This window comes from Coturnix japonica, chromosome 2 (genome assembly GCF_054131305.1).
Source record: "Coturnix japonica strain WE chromosome 2, WE-NBRP24, whole genome shotgun sequence".
Classification (NCBI taxonomy): domain Eukaryota; kingdom Metazoa; phylum Chordata; class Aves; order Galliformes; family Phasianidae; genus Coturnix; species Coturnix japonica.
In genome coordinates, this window is record NC_140664.1 from 918,814 (window position 1) to 934,913 (window position 16,100).

The following is a 16,100-nucleotide window of genomic DNA, read 5'->3' on the forward strand; positions in this document are numbered from 1 at the left end:
ATTTTGGAGGCTGTGAGAACTGTAAAGGATGAAGGCTTCTCTTCTTGTCCTGCTTGTCATTGCCCTGTGCACGGAGACTGGTGAGTCGCCAGGGGTTGTTTTGTGCAAGCAAAAGGCAGGAGCTGGGGCATGTCATTGACACTGCAGGCTGAGGAGAGGATTTTGCAGCACAAATAGTGATTATTATGCTCTAGAGGATATTCCATTCCTCGGGATAAGAGCAGCCAATCCTTTCTGTGGGCTGCTGTTTTCCTACCAGGAGAAATCATAGAACCATAGGACTATTTGAGTTGGAAGGGATCTATAAAGGTCACCTCATTCAACTCCTCTGCAATGAACGTGGACATCTGCAACTAGATCAGGCGCTTAGAGCCTGGTCCAGGCTGAAATGATGCTGAGGAGCTGAAGTGGGGGTTGAGATGCTCTCTCACCTGACACCTTCCAACTCACTCCAGCATTTGGATTGGCTCTGTGTAGGGATCTGAGAGCATGGTGGAGCTCCATGAGGAGGGGAACTTAACTGAGGATTATACAGAGCTGGAAGAGGTAATATAGAATCATTGGTAATATGGAATCACTGAATCACAGAACCATTTGCGTTGAAAGGGACCTTTAAAAGTCATCTAGTCCAGTTCCCTGCTGTGAACAGGGACACCTACAGCTTGATCAGTGTGCTCAGATACCTCTCAAGCCTGACCTTAAATATCTCCAATAAGCCTGCAAATTTGACCTATAAGAAAATATAGCCTGACATTTTTTATCTTGCTAATTTATTGGTTGCAATTAGAAACCTTAATCACCTAACTTGATAGAGATGTTTGTGCTGCAAGAAGATGTAGCTCTGTCTCCCATCTCTTTCCTGCAGTTTCTTTGTCAACTCTGATCCCAGGTTTGGGATGGAACCACAGGGTCCCATCCTCATTACGATAACTCTTTTTTTTCTTGTCTGAATGTTCCTCTGACTACGTCAGGGGAAATGTTTGATTTTCTCAGCTCAGATGGCTTTTGCCCTATTCTAAACCTAGGATAAACCTAATATTTCTCTGACTCAGTTATAGGGCCAGAGAATACCTGCGTATTTCTGTCAGTTTCAGTCCCCACCTAGCAGACCAGTAAGGCTCATAGTTAATTTGAGGCTGTAATTGTCTTTACTGTGGGACTTCACCGGCTTCAAACTTGGCATGTACTCAATGGGGTTGAGAAACTCAAAGGCAATAAAGCCAATCCCTTCCTGCAGCTTATCAACTAAAATCACATTTTTTTAATAAAGATCACATGATGAGACAGCAAACTCACTAAAGGAGTTGATAAAAATTAAAACATAGGCAGCACCACTTTGCTGTGCAATCTAGCCAGAAAGCTGGTAGCTATTCCAATTAATCTCGAACCTGAATGATTTTAATGGTGCAAATTCTACCTCTGCCAGAACTTGTACTTTCTAGTGCCTTACATATGTTAACTGTTTATCCATGTGGCTCAAATTATTTGCATGAGAATCTTCACTGAAGAATGTTCCATTTCATTTAGAGCAGAGATTTTCCTTACTAGAGGCAGAAGACCTTCAAGGCAGCCACATGCCTTTAGTAGAATCATAGAATATGCTAAGTTGGAAGGGACCCATAAGGATCACCAAGTCCAACTCCTGGCTCCTCACAGGACCACCCAAAAATCAGTAGATGCTTACTGGGAGCAAAGGGCAGTTGTGAATGTCTCTTGCTTTGAGACTGAGTTCAACAGGACTCTGAAATTACTAGCACTGGGAATCTGGGATGAAACAGGACTTGGGCATGCAACAAGTTCCACAATTTCCTGCAAAGGTCTATAAAGTTTATCTTAATTGTCATTAAAGTACTAAATGTACTACATGTCTAGAAAACCCAGTCTGATGACTCTGCTCGAGTGTATGGCTATCAAGATGGAAAGGGTGGTTCCCAGTGGACTGGAGCAGAGATGTGCCTGCTTTCAAGTTGCACAAGAGAAGTGAGCAAGGCAATGCAAATGTTGAGCTTGGGAAAGGAGAGAGATGGTATCTGAGACAAGCCCAGCCACCCAAGCTCCGTGTCCTCTGCTAGGTGCTCTTCATCAAGAGATAAAAGAAGGAGGGTAGAACATGTGAGGATTAGAGGCCACAAGAGGAAAGTGAAGGTCAGTACTGAGTGGCTATGGGAAGGGAAAATGAGTTGTTAGCTGCAGTGGGGGTGAGGAAGCAGCTCCAACTTAGACAGGGAAAGATGGGTACTTCTTCCCTAAAATTCATTTTTGTGGTTTCCTGTGATATACAGTGCATGCTCTGGTCACTTGGGTTAATGGAGTGGAGATTCTGTTTGGGTCAGACAGACTTATTTGACCCCTGTTTGGGTCCAAAAAGGGCAGAAATGTGGCTAAGACACTTCCGGCAAAGGTACCAGGAAGGGCAAAGGAACTTGGGCAAGAGAGAAGAAGGATGCGGGAAAAGAAGAGAAAGGGAAACAAAGCTAAGGAAGATTACTGGCACAAGAATAAGATGAATATTAACTGGTCACAGAAAGGGATAGCCTGAGAATGAGAAGAATGAGACTAATCCCCTTTGGGTGGCATTACTGCAGGAGTGTTTGCTCCAGATAAACAGATGAGCAGGAAATTCCTGTTATCATGCAAAGAAACCTTCCCTAAGGATCTCTTTGCTATGAATGACTGCTTTAGCTTACTTGAGCACAAGCTGTTTTCATTCATTCCTATTAGCACAGCACTTTGCAGATGCACGGTGTTACAGATGTACCAAATTTGTAGTATTAGTGAGTATTTACCCTTGGATGACTAGAAAAAGGAATGTGCTGAAGCTGAGGAGCTAGTTTGCTGAGCCACGTCATCCACAGAGCCAGGATTGCTTCCCAGTGCAGGAAAGCCCCAGGAATGAATTCATCAGATGCAAGCATCCCCCTTCCCACCAAACACTGAGATGGAGAGCTACATGTCTTGTCTCTTATTTGAGATAAGTTGTGGGAACATGCAGGGAAAAAATTCGGTATGGCCAGAGAATTTACTCTCAGATCTCTCTTCCTTATAGGATTCAAATTTTTTTGTAAGAATTCACTGTCAGTCCACCTGTCTGTTCTGAGAAAGAATGTATTGGCCAGGACTCTTCAGATAACTTGAAGGAGATGCAAAAGAGAATGGACAGGAATCAGTTGGTCTATTGGCCAACAGATGGAGATGGGGAGAGGTGTCAGAAATTGGGTTAGAAAGAGACCACAAGAGCCTCATGCTTCCAGTAGTAGTAGACTTTCCAACTAACATTTCTGATGCCAGGAATTTAAATGGATTCAAGTGAGACTCAATTAAGTATCCAGAATGGATGTTCCTTGAGGATTACTAAATAAGTGAACCCACAAGAATTTGAACTTAAAGCAATTTTGGTAAGAAAGAGCAATTTTGGTCCAAATTTGGATGCCTGCCTGTGGTGGTTGTGCTTGATAGATCCTCAGCCTGGACTAGCATCACCAGCTTTGTTTTCCTATGAATATTTCTAGAGATGAGTGATGGATGTTGTGTGCTTCTTCTGCAGCTTTCTCCTTGACGTGTTTCACATGCAAAGATGCAACTTCCAACATGCAATGTTTAAATCCAACCAAGTGTGCTGACCATGAGAACTACTGTCTTACGACATATTCTACTAAGGGACTCGGTGAGTGTGAAGCTTTTTCTAGGGCTCTCTCCTGACAAACAAGGTTTGAGATTAGGCTGACTGCAGGTGTCCTCCCATCGGGAGATATGACAGAAGAATTAGAAGGATCCTGTCACAAAAACAACAAGTATTGCTTCAGGCGTGAACTCAGCTAATTCATCTCTGTCACAATATATCGTAACAATGCTTGTAAAACACACCCAGGAGAGGGAAATGATGGAAAAGAGAAGATTTCTTTGTGCAACAACCTTGTCTAATCCATGGGCTTAAAGATATATTGACAGAGTGCTAGAACTAGAAAAGACCGGATGCTGTGCAAGGGAGAAAGCCAAGGCAAGATGATGATGACATAGAATTGTGGAACCACAGAGAATCATAGAACGGCTTGGGTTGTAAGGGATCTAAAAGATCATCTAGTTCCAAAACCCTGCCATAGACACATTTGCCAAGTGATAAATCAGGCATTAGATAAGGTTGTCCAGGGCCCTTTCCAACCTGGCTTTGAACATCTCTAGAGATAGGGCAATCTTGCACTAAAGAAATGCATTAGATGTCTGAATTTATGCTTCAGGTTCCATTCCGCTGGGTCTGAACATGGCATAGGAGCCTTAAGGTCAAGGGAAGGTCTCCATAGGTCACCTATAAACAAATAATGATGCAGCGAGGGAAAGCCATCAGCATTCAGTACAGAACAGCACATTCCCCACTGCATATTGTGCAGACAGTTTATCATTTATTAAAAAATATGAGATAAAAAAATCTGACTTTTCCCCTTGATCTCTCTCTCCCACTTCAGGTGATGACCGTCAGCAAAGCATTACCAAGAAATGTGCTGCAATTTGCCCAACAATTGACCTGAATATAGGGATTGCAGGTATTGCCACTAGCTGCTGCCAGACTTCCTTCTGCAACATCAGTGGGGCCAGCAGTGTGAAAACCAGTTACACCATGATAGCTGTGGGTGTCTTGGCCAGTCTTGCCTGCATCCTTCGTCTGGGGCTCTAAAGGGGATGGGGGGAAAGGAGCTACTTGGCCTTGCACTGCAAGAGTTCACTATCTCGTCTGTACAGAAGTTTCTGCCAGGGTGAACGTCATCCTGTCTCTTCAACCTGTCGTGTCTCATCCCATCAGTAAATATTTTACTCTTTCCATGCTCTGACAGCCATGCGCAAGAGCATGACCCTACCTCAGAATGGTGTTTAGAACGCTGTGTATGCTCTGTACCATACACAGAGTACTGTATAGACACCATCTCTCCTACTACAAAACTTTATAACTCCATACATTTTTGCCCTTCATTTTGGCCCTACCATTCTCTTGTGCCACTTTTCCCCTTATACCATTTTTTCCCATTTGATATTCGATTTGTTAAAACAGAAGCTGAGCACAATAAAGTTTTATTTTACTCTGTTGTGTGAGTGTGTGATACGGCACATAGGGTGCAGTAGCTGGGTGCATCCACGTTACCAGCAACAAAAGTGGAAGCATTCGTTTGCAAGTTGGATGGAAATGATGCTGAAATATATTGCATTCACTTCTCATTCACTCTGGGAAGCCTCTCCTAAGGTTTTCCTTTGCGGATTTTTTGTCTTGTTTTGTTTTTAATAGCTAGAAGTGCCATTTTGTAAGTCTGTTTCAGAGTAAGATCAGTTCTATTTGACTTGCTTTCAGTTTCTCTTCTGGGTCCGCTGGCGGAAAGTAAATGGCTGCTGTGATCTTCAGCAGGCAAACAGAGGGGATGAGGTAGGACTGAAAATGAAGGGATCTTGAGCATTAAATTTTTCTTACAACGATTTAAGAAATCACTTCTTCCAGTGGAAGTTGCTTTATAAGCATTATGGATTATCTTGAAAAGAAAGAAAAGTAGCTAAAGCAGTGCTTAAAGGAAACTCATCAGAAAAAAGAAAAGGTGGTTTCTACCCTGTGTCTGCTGGAGTGTATAACAAATACTTAACGCTGAGGACAAATCTCTTATGTTTGCTAGTCAAGTTTTCTACCTGTGTTAAAATTGAAGGAACTCATTCCCCTTTGCTGACCTTCCTTGTGGATAATAGCTGTGAATGAGAGATTTGCTCACTGAAACTCTTTCAAAGTGAGTCACTTAATGCTGAAATGCTTTCTCCTGAGCTGGAGAAGCTCTCCATTAGGATTACTCCATCAAAGATCTCCCAGGATAATTAGCTGGGTGCAGCTCACCCAGCTGGTTCTGTCTCCATAGGCTCACCACACAGGGAGAGAAGCTGTATGTGTTGTTCACTCAACTGGGACTTGCCGGGAGCAGAGGAACAGCTATAGTGAGAAATATCTGGATCTTTATAACAGGTTTGCAAAGGAAATGTGGTCTTACAGCCCCAGCTTATTCAGCCTGCTCCTGTCCCTTTTTGTCCACCCTTCCTTTCTTTTGTATCTGACTACATGTTCTCTAGCTATTTCCTAGCCTTCCTTCTTCATCCAGCGCCAGCCTGGACTTCCCTTCCAATACTTATTTTCTTGCTAGAGATTAATCTCACTTTTTTTCTCCTTGGTGCAAATGCAGGATTGGCCAAGGATAATCCATCTTTAGCTACAAGAATCTTTGTTGTCCGTATGGTTTCTACTGCACTGCTATTCTTCAGTTGAGCTGGTTCCTGCCTTCTATCCAATCTGCTGCCTTCACCTTTCTTTCCCTCCTGCCAAATTTAGAGGTACTTCTGTGACATACACATTTGAACATCTTGAACGAGCCAACAACTTCTGCGACCATGCTCTGCCCTCAAATGGCCATACTCTGCCCTTAAACCAGATCACGAGATTGTGAAAATCAGGCTGTTTGAAGTAGTCTCCAGTCTTTGCTATCCCCAGTTTTAGGATTTCTTAGGGACATTGTTAGTTGGCACAGACCAAGATCAGGCTGGGAATAGTAACAGTGACTGCAGTGATTGCAGGACACATCTTGTCCTGGTGAACTTGGGAATATAAACCTATTCTTGGCATCCAGGTTTAAAAGAAGGTAGTGTTCTGTGCTACCTGAGCTTGGAAGGTGCCTCTCTTTTGGGCTGACAGGAAGGCTGGGACCTGAAAGAAAAATGTTTGGACCAAAGGGCTGAAGAAACGTGATAGATCCTGCTTCTGTAATGCAGGAATTCATGCAAGATTTCAGTTTTGTTGGGTTAATGCTTGGACTAGATGGTCATAGTGGTCTTTTCAATCTTAATGATTCTATGATCTATGTTCTGCTTATGGCTGTTTAATGGAGGAGTTATGAACAGCACTGGGAAGCCAGGATTCCTGTCCCAAAGGGAGCAGATCCAGCTGTGGGCACCAGCCTGCCTTTATCACTTTGTTTCTCCCTATTCTTTACTATTGAGAGTGGTAAGGTGCTGGAAAAGGCTGCCCAGAGAGGTTGTGGATGCCCTGTCCCTGGAAGTGTTCAAAGGCAGGTTGGATGGGGCCCTGGTCAGCCTTGTCTAGTATTAAATGTGCAGGATGATGGCCCTACCTGAAGCAGGGAATTGGAGATTAATGATACTTGAGATCCCTTCCTACCTGGGCCATTCTGTGATCCTGTGTTATTCTATGACCCCAAAGGTTTTACGTTCCATGTTGCCCAGCAACACAACCCATCAAGACTGACTCACATCTCATGTTACATAAAATGGTCCTTATCTGGAGATGGGAGCAGCAATTGCCCTGAGGCACAGGAGGTCCTTCCATGGAAAATTCTCCTTGGCAATAGTTCTTGTATAACAGAAGACTCCTCTCTGCTAGCCTTCCTGAGAAATCCTGATGTAACATCTTCCATGCCTAATTTCAGATCCCTCTACCAGGGTTTCTTATCTGTTGGCTACAGTTACTACACACTCTTCCCATGGGAACACCAGTCTGCCTTGTAGACACTTGAGATGCCTTGAAGGTTCTTGGGAAGAAGACTGGTGTCTCACTCAAATAGCTGGGATTGATCTTGGTAGAAGTTGGCTCTCTCTACGTGGATTACATAAGAGCTCGGTTTTCAGTGCTCTCACTTACAATGCCAGGACTTGAATCAGTCAAGGAGACCTTGCCCTGACTAAATCAGGCATGTGTAGGAGGTGATTTGACCTTGGCTCTTGTTTTCCCTCAACTCAAGGCTTTATCGCCATTGATACGGAAATTTTTATGCTGCCTTCTGCTCTCCTTTCATGAGTTGTCTCTATTTTTCCCTCACAGTGTCAGTTTTCTTCCCTTATTTGTGCAGATCAGATCGATAATGATTATAATTCTATGATTCTATAATAAGTACACCAGGGACAAAGGAAGAGACAAGGCGGGTGTGTAAGATCAGTGTAAGGTCTTCAAAAAACCAAAACTTTTTCAAAAATAGAATCATAGAATCACAGAATGGCCTGGGTTGAAATGGACCATAATGATCATTTAATTTCAACCCACCTGCTGTGTGCAGGGTTGCCAGTCACCAGACCAGGTTGCAAAGAGCCATATCCAGCCTGGCCTTAAATATATAGACAACTCAAAGCTCCACTCTGAGGTTCATTTTAGATTTCCCAAATGAGTATTGATGAAATCATTCTACAGAGGTGACTCAGCCCCCATGTTTATTTTGATCTTCCTCAATTTCGATCTTCCCACATGGTGCCCCTGATTGGCCAGCTCCAGGCCTTCCTCCAGGCTAAGGTCAGCAGGAGAAGCTTGCTTCCCCATTCTGACTGCTTAATTGTTGTCTTTGACTGCTTTGAATTTTGTAATCTGTCCTCTTGGGAAATAGGGAATCATTGTGAATCATAGTCACTGGGCTGCAAATTAGTTCTCTCTAGATGCTGGGAAGAGAGCATGCGCCAGCATTATAATATGCCCAGGGAATAGCAAAGACTTTAATGTCTTGAGAACAGCTCCCTGTTTGACATACAAGTTTCCTACTCAATTTTGTCTTCTTAAACTCAGTACACACTTGTTGGCAGTTCTTAGCTGCACTTGATGACTAATAAGCTGGTGATCTGATGAAAGCAATGAGCCAAAATCCTACTTCATTAAAGTTCATGTAGAAACAAATGGGTGTTGGCAAGATTTGCATGATGGGGTTGAAGTACTAAGGCCTGAACAGTAGGCCTCGAATCAAAGTTGACCTCTAGGTGAATCTCACAACTCAGCATTACATATCTGATCATTAGCAAAATATGCATGATAATTAGCAAAATATAAATCTTGGACAAAACATCTCATTAGCAAAAGATGTAGTTTACATAAAGCACTATGAGAATGTATTAACCTTTCTTTGTTTAGAAGCATAGTGTGAAGGCCTACTAGTATGCAAACTTCCTTTGTTTCTCCTTGAGCCCTGGCCAGGCTTGATGTGGAATACAAAGGGAAAATGAAACCAGATGTTTCCTCCTAATTGTCACGTAATCTTGTTTATTCAACAGTGTGAAAGATGGACCTCTTGTAGCAAAGTCGGAGCTATCATCATATAGTAATGGTTAAATGCACTGCCTTGTTCTGTATTATTCTGTCTGTATCCTTTTGCTTATTATCACTCCAACCTGAGTGATTCTATGGTTCTGTGATTCTATGATTATCTCATTACTTTAAATTTAAGTAAAAATAGACACACTTCTTTAATCTGGTGTATATGACATTTGTGCTGACCCTGTCCACTGGCAAAACAAGGGCCTATGGCAATAAATAAGGCAGCCTTGCACACACTGAGAAAAGGTGAATATATGCACAGAACAAAAGTCTATGGGTTAATTAATAGGAGAAAAACAAAAGGAAAAAGGTTGTTTCCTTTTAGCCTCATTGCAAAATAACAGCAGAAAGAGATACGCACTGATTATGGAACAACAACCTGTTTATAAGACACAATAAACTTGACTGCCCTCTGCAAAGCAAAAGGTTTAATGTGACCTTTACCAGCATGTCCCCCTATAAGCCTGACAAATCTACAACACCATGAGAAAAGATGACTATTTTGACATCGGTCTTGATTAATTATGGAATTCACCACCTGATTATGCAACTCCTGGAGCAGTTTTGGAAACGCCTGCAAAGTGTCGAGATGTCATGAGGATAAGGAATTCATCCAGTGTTAAATGAATCAGACACAAAGGAAACAACACCTTGTGTTGCAAAGACCAGTAGAATACCCTACTGATGGCTACTGCAAAAAACACCAGCTGTGTTGTTCCGTAATTGTCAGAAAAAGGGGGTTTTGACAACTTGTTCTTTTGTGCATTCTGCTCCCTGCTGTGCAGGACAAGTCTCACCTCAGAGGAACACTGAAGCAGAAGCACAAGCTCTTACAAGACACATCCTATTTCCCAGAATGTCAGAAGCTGATCTTAAGAAATTCAGAGGAGACATACACAGAGAAAATGATTTATTTAAGAGCAGAGATTGAAAAAGAGACATTGTGAAAGATGGCCTTTTTTTTTATTTTTAAGTAGACTGAGAATTCCAGAGTGACAATTGGCGGTATTGTAAATAGAGGCCTGATATCCAGGAAGTGCTGGGTATGGAGAAAAGCAGACTCTCTAAAAGATGCCTGAAATAGAAGCAAAACGTCATTAAATAAAACATTTATGGAATTTCAGAAGGTATTCAAGAAATACAACGAAGAGATGAGTGAGCACAGGGATTAACTGCAGTTAAAGGGGGGGAAAAAAGGATAAGAAAATGAAAGCTGACACACAAAAAAAAATTAAGAAAAATATTTTGTGTGAATAACCACTATGCAACTTCATTTAGTGTAAAACTGACTTCTTTGGAGCTATATCAGTGTAGGTGTGAGTCTGGCCTTCTGGTTCTGTGTAACAATTAAGACTGTTGTATGAGCCCTGGAAAAGGGATTACAAAAATGCACTGCCAAGACTGTTTTCCTTTGCCTGCAGGCTCCGCTATTTCATCAGTGCAGCTGCTGCTTCTGTGGGAAGACAGGGAGAAGTAAAGGCAACCAGAGAGAGAGAAGAGCCATCTCCCATTTCCCCATTACTCATAAGACTGGAGGTGCAATAAACGGGGTGCTAAAGGGACTTTTCCCCATTGTGATATCCTGCTCCATGGGCTCCAGCATGGAGAACTCCCACACGCACCTTACACACCCTTGGGTTGACTTCATGCCTGGAACCTGTAAAACTGCTGCTGTTCAAAAGGTATATAACCTGTCTTCCAAACACCTTCCCAGTTGAGCTGAGAGGATCTGGTGGAGATGAAGACTGCTCCTGTTATCTTGCTGATTGCTGTCCTGTGTGTGGAGCAAGGTGAGCCTCTAATGCTGTTACCAATGAGAAGATGGAATTTGGGGAGCTATCCTCAGCTTTGCAGTATTGCAGAGCCTCAGCCATGCTACTGCCAGCTTCCACATATACCTTGACTAACACTGAGCACACTATTTGTTGCAGAATAAGATCTTGATAAAGTAATTCTTTCCAGCAGGCAGTACCGAGTAATATAGTTGTATGTTGCACTGGATGCTGGGTTATATTCATACAGTGGTCTACAGGATCCTTCTCAGCTATGCAAGTTAAAAGTGCCAGAAGATATAAGAAAGCATATTTTTTATTCATACTGGTTTTAAATATTTTACATCCTTTTCCATGCTGCTGCTTCCTTCATTATAGGGAGCCATGTGGTGCGTCACTTGTTTTGTTCACTAGGAAATGCAGCAGAGAGGATTTTTATAGGTGAAATCAGAGTCAGAGGTGAAAGAACTTTTCCATGCATACACAATGTTAAAGGCATACTTCTTCCAAAGGGAAGCCTGAAGTATTCTAAATGTGTGTGTCTTCCTTCTGAGGCTGATCCACGTGTATTGCTGCATTGCTACGGGCATGTAGGAATAACGATTAGATTGCCAATATCTCCCCACGCCTGATGGTTTCCCAGAAACCATGATATATATCTAGCAGGGGTTGAGAAAGAGGCATTTAATTAATTCTTGCTCTCCGATGTATCAAAGCTTTACTCCCACATTATTTTGGCAGATGGTTCTTCAGTATGCCTGCAAGTTTTGGATGGTTTTTGGGTGAGGAAAGGGGTATGAAACTGTACAAGAAAATGACTTTTTGCCCAGTCCTATGTGATATGAGATCCAGGACTCTGGCAGAACACATTTCATTGGCATATTTTATTGCTCTAGTGGGCCAATGATGTTCCATGTTGATATTAGCTTGCAAATGGATGTTAAAACAGCTTTTTAAACAGCGTCTTTCTGTAGCCTAGTCTAGATCAGAGAAAGCTAGTAATTCTAACTCAAGACTTCTACACTCAAGACTGAAAGATCACAACTTTCCATACTAATACAAAGGTAGTCTTGTAGACAACCATTATTTTATTCTTCTCGTGTATCTGGGGTTCCATTCCATTCCTGTGTCAAATTTTGATCAAAACACTTGGTCTCACAGCCCAAAAAACATGGTCATTTTAATTTCTTTCCATGATCTCACCAGTATAGAATGTAGGACCATAAGAAATCTTAGAAGGTCAAGATCCTTTTCACTGCTCCAATGCTGAGCCAGATCAGGCAGATGTTTGTCAGATGTGGCTTTGAAAGTTTCCAAAAAAGAAGATAAAACAGCCTGGAACTGCTAAGACACTACTTTAAATGAGCTAATCTAAATATCTAACGACCATCTCCTCTTATGTAGTTCTCCCGTTTTCACCATAGGGAGTTTATTACCTTCCATGCAGGTTCTTTTTTCTTCTTTGAATAGGGTTACTATGTCTTTCCTCAATGTTATCTCGGTTTGACCGAGAAAGTTAAATGCTTCAAATATTTGTTACAAGGCTGTATTTTCAAGATCTCTGACCACTTCTCCTCCCTTTCCTCTGGTCTCTCTCCAAGTGCTTTGCATATTTTTTGAAGTGCCGCATACAGATTTGGACATCAGTGTTTCAGCTGAGGTCTTGACGGAGTGGAAAGGCCACCTTGCATACCTTCCACATGACATTGCTGCCCGTGTTCCTTTGGGTGATGTTTGTTTTCATTGCTACGGTGTGACACCGTCGGTTCCCACTATTTACACTGCCATTCTTAATTGTAACACAACCTGTTGTTTCTTGTCCTACATTTATGGGGTCAATTTTATCTTAGTACAACATACTTTACTGAATCACATGCATTTTTTAATTCCTTTGTTACATCCACAGATCAAAATCACCTAGAACTCAGCTTACAGTACATTTTCGGTGATTCCCTTCCCTTCCCTTCCCTTCCCTTCCCTTCCCTTCCCTTCCCTTCCCTTCCCTTCCCTTCCCTTCCCTTCCCTTCCCTTCCCTTCCCTTCCCTTCCCTTCCCTTCCCTTCCCTTCCCTTCCCTTCCCTTCCCTTCCCTTCCCCTCCTTTCCCTTATGGGACAGGGTCCCCCTGTCCCATAAGTCACAGAACTGGGCCGAATCAGCCCATAAACCATTGACACAACTGCACCACTCAGCTTGGTGTCATCTGCAGACTTGCTGAGAATTCATTCAATCCTATCATCTATGTTATAGATAAAGACATTAAAGAGTATCAGTCCCAAGACAGACTGCTGTGGGATACCACTAGTCACCAACCTCCACCTGGCCAGAGATTCACCAACAACAACCCTCTGTCTATGACTATCCAACCAACTCCTTATCCACTGAATAGTCCACTCTTCAAACCTATATTTCTCCAATTTAGAGACAAGGATATGATGTGGGACCATGTCAAAGGCCTTGCACAAGTCCAGGTAAATAGCATTAGTTGCCTTTCCTTTGTCCACTGATGCCATCACTCCATCACAGAAGGCCGACAGATTGGTCAGGCACAATCTTCCCTTCGTGAAGCCATGCTGGCTGTCTCAGATCACCTGCTTGTCCCACATGTGTCTTTAACATTTCTTCCGGGAAGATTTGTTTCATAACCTTCCCAGTCACAGAGATGAAATTCACTGGCCTGTAGTTTCCCAGGTCCTCCTTCCTCCCTTTATTATAAATAGGAGTTATATTTCCCTTTTCCAGTCACCGAGGACTTCACCTAACAGCCACGTGACCATCAGGAACTTCTAATTTAATAGTTTCTCTGAACTACACTGTCCTTATACTTCTTTGTAGCCAACTTCTTATCAGGCAAAACCACGCTCACAGAAACGTGTCCTCTAGTTGTGTTCTGCCCTTTCATTACTGACAGTGTCCCCACATTTACCAGGAGCTTGGCAAGCATTTTGCGTTGATTCACTTTCCAAAAATATCTGTGTTTTTAAATAAACTAATCCCCTCTCCTACACACACAAACACATATTTTGCTCCCGGTGATTTGGAATGCTCAGAATGCAATCACCACAACCAAGTCTATAAATCAGTTAATCTGCTGAGCTAGGATCTGGTTTCTCATGCACACTGTATTTCTGGTTTTGGGTTGTTTTTGTTATTCTCTCATTTTATCATCACTTTCCATAGGCTTTCCTTTTTACTATATAATCTTCTGTATCTCACAGCAAGCATAAGCATTCTTGACAGACAGGACAACTCATCACTGTCTGCCTGTGCTGCTGGTCATCCTCTATATCTGTATTTCAGACAAATACATTTAAACCATACTTTTGGTTAAGACTTCCCATTTACTGTCTATCCTACAGTAGTATGCAGAAGTTCTACACGGCATCTAACTGCTCTCCCTAGGCTCCCTAGGACTGAGGTTAGGCCAGCTCACTCAGTGGTGTCTGACCTCAAGAAAAGCTACATGACAGTACTCTGCAAGACAGCTAAAAGAAAAGTAGGACACTAGGCAATGTTCATCTCCTCAAAATACTTCAGGACTCAGGCATCCTTAAGTTTTCCATGGCAAACCCTTCAGGAGAAGCAAATGAGCAGCCATTGATAATCCACATGAAGGAACTCTCAGGACAGAGAAGCTATTGCTCAGCAATAATCTCCATCGTAAAAGTCACTCAAATCCTTGAATTCCACTCACATCTACTGCTGCCAGAGACTGCAAACAGATCGATAATACTTCTCAGTCTGAGACATATGAGACAGAGAGGGATTTAACATTGCTGCCACAGGTTAAGGGATAAAGTAAGTCACTGGTCATTCACACATGAGAATTTATCAGGATATAACTAGGAAGAATGCAGATATTTGGATTGCAGGTATTGAAGTTCCTAAGACACAAAACATACTTTTTTTCTCCCCCCAGTTTATCCGTTTATGTGCTATGTGTGCCAAGAACAGGAGTCCAACAAGGACTGTTTAACCATTTCCATGTGTGCAAAGGGAGAGAAATATTGTGTGACTGTCCGCGACAATGTTGGAACAAGTAAGTTACTGAACAACTCTTTATTTGCGCTGTAGGAAAAGGAGCCCTATGAATTCATGCTAGTCACAGCCACACATGGAAACAATAGACCCAGTCACCAATTGTTAGGAAACCCTGCGGCTCCCTATTGCAAACACTGTGTGGAGTTGCTTGATACTGTTATCAAGAGTTGGGGAAATGCTGACACCATATATAGCAACACCAGCTAAACCATAATTCTGGTTAAAACTTCCTATCCATTGTCTATCTTAGAGTAACATGCAAAAGTATCTGACTTCTTGCCCCAGACTTTCCAAGGTCAAGCTGGACCAGGCTCTGATCTGGCTGTAGATGTCCCTGTTCACTGCACGAGAGTTGGACAAGATGACCTTTAAAGATTCCTTCCAGCTCAAATGATTCTATGATTCTACGCTAATATCACTTTAGAGACAGATATAACATGGAGCCCAGAGAAGACAATCATCATATAGCAGCTGTATAGACATGGCCAGACTGCTGCTAGTCCTAAGAGGACATATTTGTCTTGGGGACTGCTTCCTAGCCTTGTTTTTTCTAATAATCACCAGTACAGATTTAGCTAGGAAAACATTATAGCAATAATCCTTGTATTTTATTCATTCTTTTTTTTTTTTTTTTTTTTTACCCTTCACCTCTTCATTAGACCCCGACAAGCCTAAATACATCATCTCCAAGAAGTGCTCTCCAACGTGTCCAGAAACAAGTCAGCAACAAATCCAAGCCCATCGGAATGTTACATGCTGTGAGAAACCATTGTGCAATGTGAATGGAGGCAGCAGCAAGCAAGGCAGCTATGCAATGATGTTCCTGGGTGTCCTAGCTAGTATCACTTACATCTTTGCTTGTGGACAGTGATGGGTTAGGAAAAGCTCCCTGTGTTGGCATTATTGTCTGAAATAAAAGTGTGTTACACTGGGATAATTACTTCTCTCAAGAGCTCATGACTTGCAGATGAGCTTTGTCTCAGATTTTCAAGAATATCAGTAAGTTAGATGCTGAACTCCTCTTGATTTCCTAATCCTACTTGAATCTGAAGTCTCTTCAAACAGTCGTGTCATCTAAGAAAACACGTAAAAGACCCTCTTGACATGTTCAGGCTTCAAAAAGTTACTGCTCTGAAGATATTCTTCGAGACATACTTTTTTCTCTTTGACTGTTGAACATTCAACATGAA

General features: G+C 42.2%; 2 protein-coding genes across 2 annotated transcripts; both read left to right on the forward strand.

The window, feature by feature from the left end:
- Positions 1-5,072, forward strand: LOC107310639 (lymphocyte antigen 6E-like). Its single transcript, XM_015856472.2, has 3 exons — positions 1-80; positions 3,545-3,664; positions 4,461-5,072. The coding sequence occupies exons 1-3, from the start codon at positions 29-31 to the stop codon at positions 4,667-4,669; spliced, it is 381 nt and encodes a 126-aa protein (XP_015711958.2). The 5' UTR covers positions 1-28; the 3' UTR covers positions 4,670-5,072.
- A 772-nt stretch (positions 5,073-5,844) lies between these two features.
- On the forward strand, positions 5,845-15,847 carry LOC107310616 (lymphocyte antigen 6E-like). The gene is made up of 4 exons (XM_015856423.3): positions 5,845-5,986; positions 10,522-10,890; positions 14,789-14,908; positions 15,570-15,847. Exons 2-4 carry the CDS (start codon positions 10,839-10,841, stop codon positions 15,779-15,781), a joined length of 384 nt encoding a protein of 127 aa, XP_015711909.1. The 5' UTR covers positions 5,845-5,986; positions 10,522-10,838; the 3' UTR covers positions 15,782-15,847.
- Positions 15,848-16,100: the final 253 nt, after the last annotated feature.

Coding starts and splice junctions, on each gene's coding strand:
- LOC107310616 (XM_015856423.3), top strand. CDS start 10,839: ATGAAGACTGCTCCTGTTATCTTGCTGATTGCTGTCCTGTGTGTGGAG. Junction 10,891..14,788: donor TGTCCTGTGTGTGGAGCAAG/GTGAGCCTCTAA, acceptor TTCTCCCCCCAG/TTTATCCGTTTATGTGCTAT. Junction 14,909..15,569: donor CCGCGACAATGTTGGAACAA/GTAAGTTACTGA, acceptor CCTCTTCATTAG/ACCCCGACAAGCCTAAATAC.
- LOC107310639 (XM_015856472.2), top strand. CDS start 29: ATGAAGGCTTCTCTTCTTGTCCTGCTTGTCATTGCCCTGTGCACGGAG. Junction 81..3,544: donor TGCCCTGTGCACGGAGACTG/GTGAGTCGCCAG, acceptor CTTCTTCTGCAG/CTTTCTCCTTGACGTGTTTC. Junction 3,665..4,460: donor ATATTCTACTAAGGGACTCG/GTGAGTGTGAAG, acceptor CTCCCACTTCAG/GTGATGACCGTCAGCAAAGC.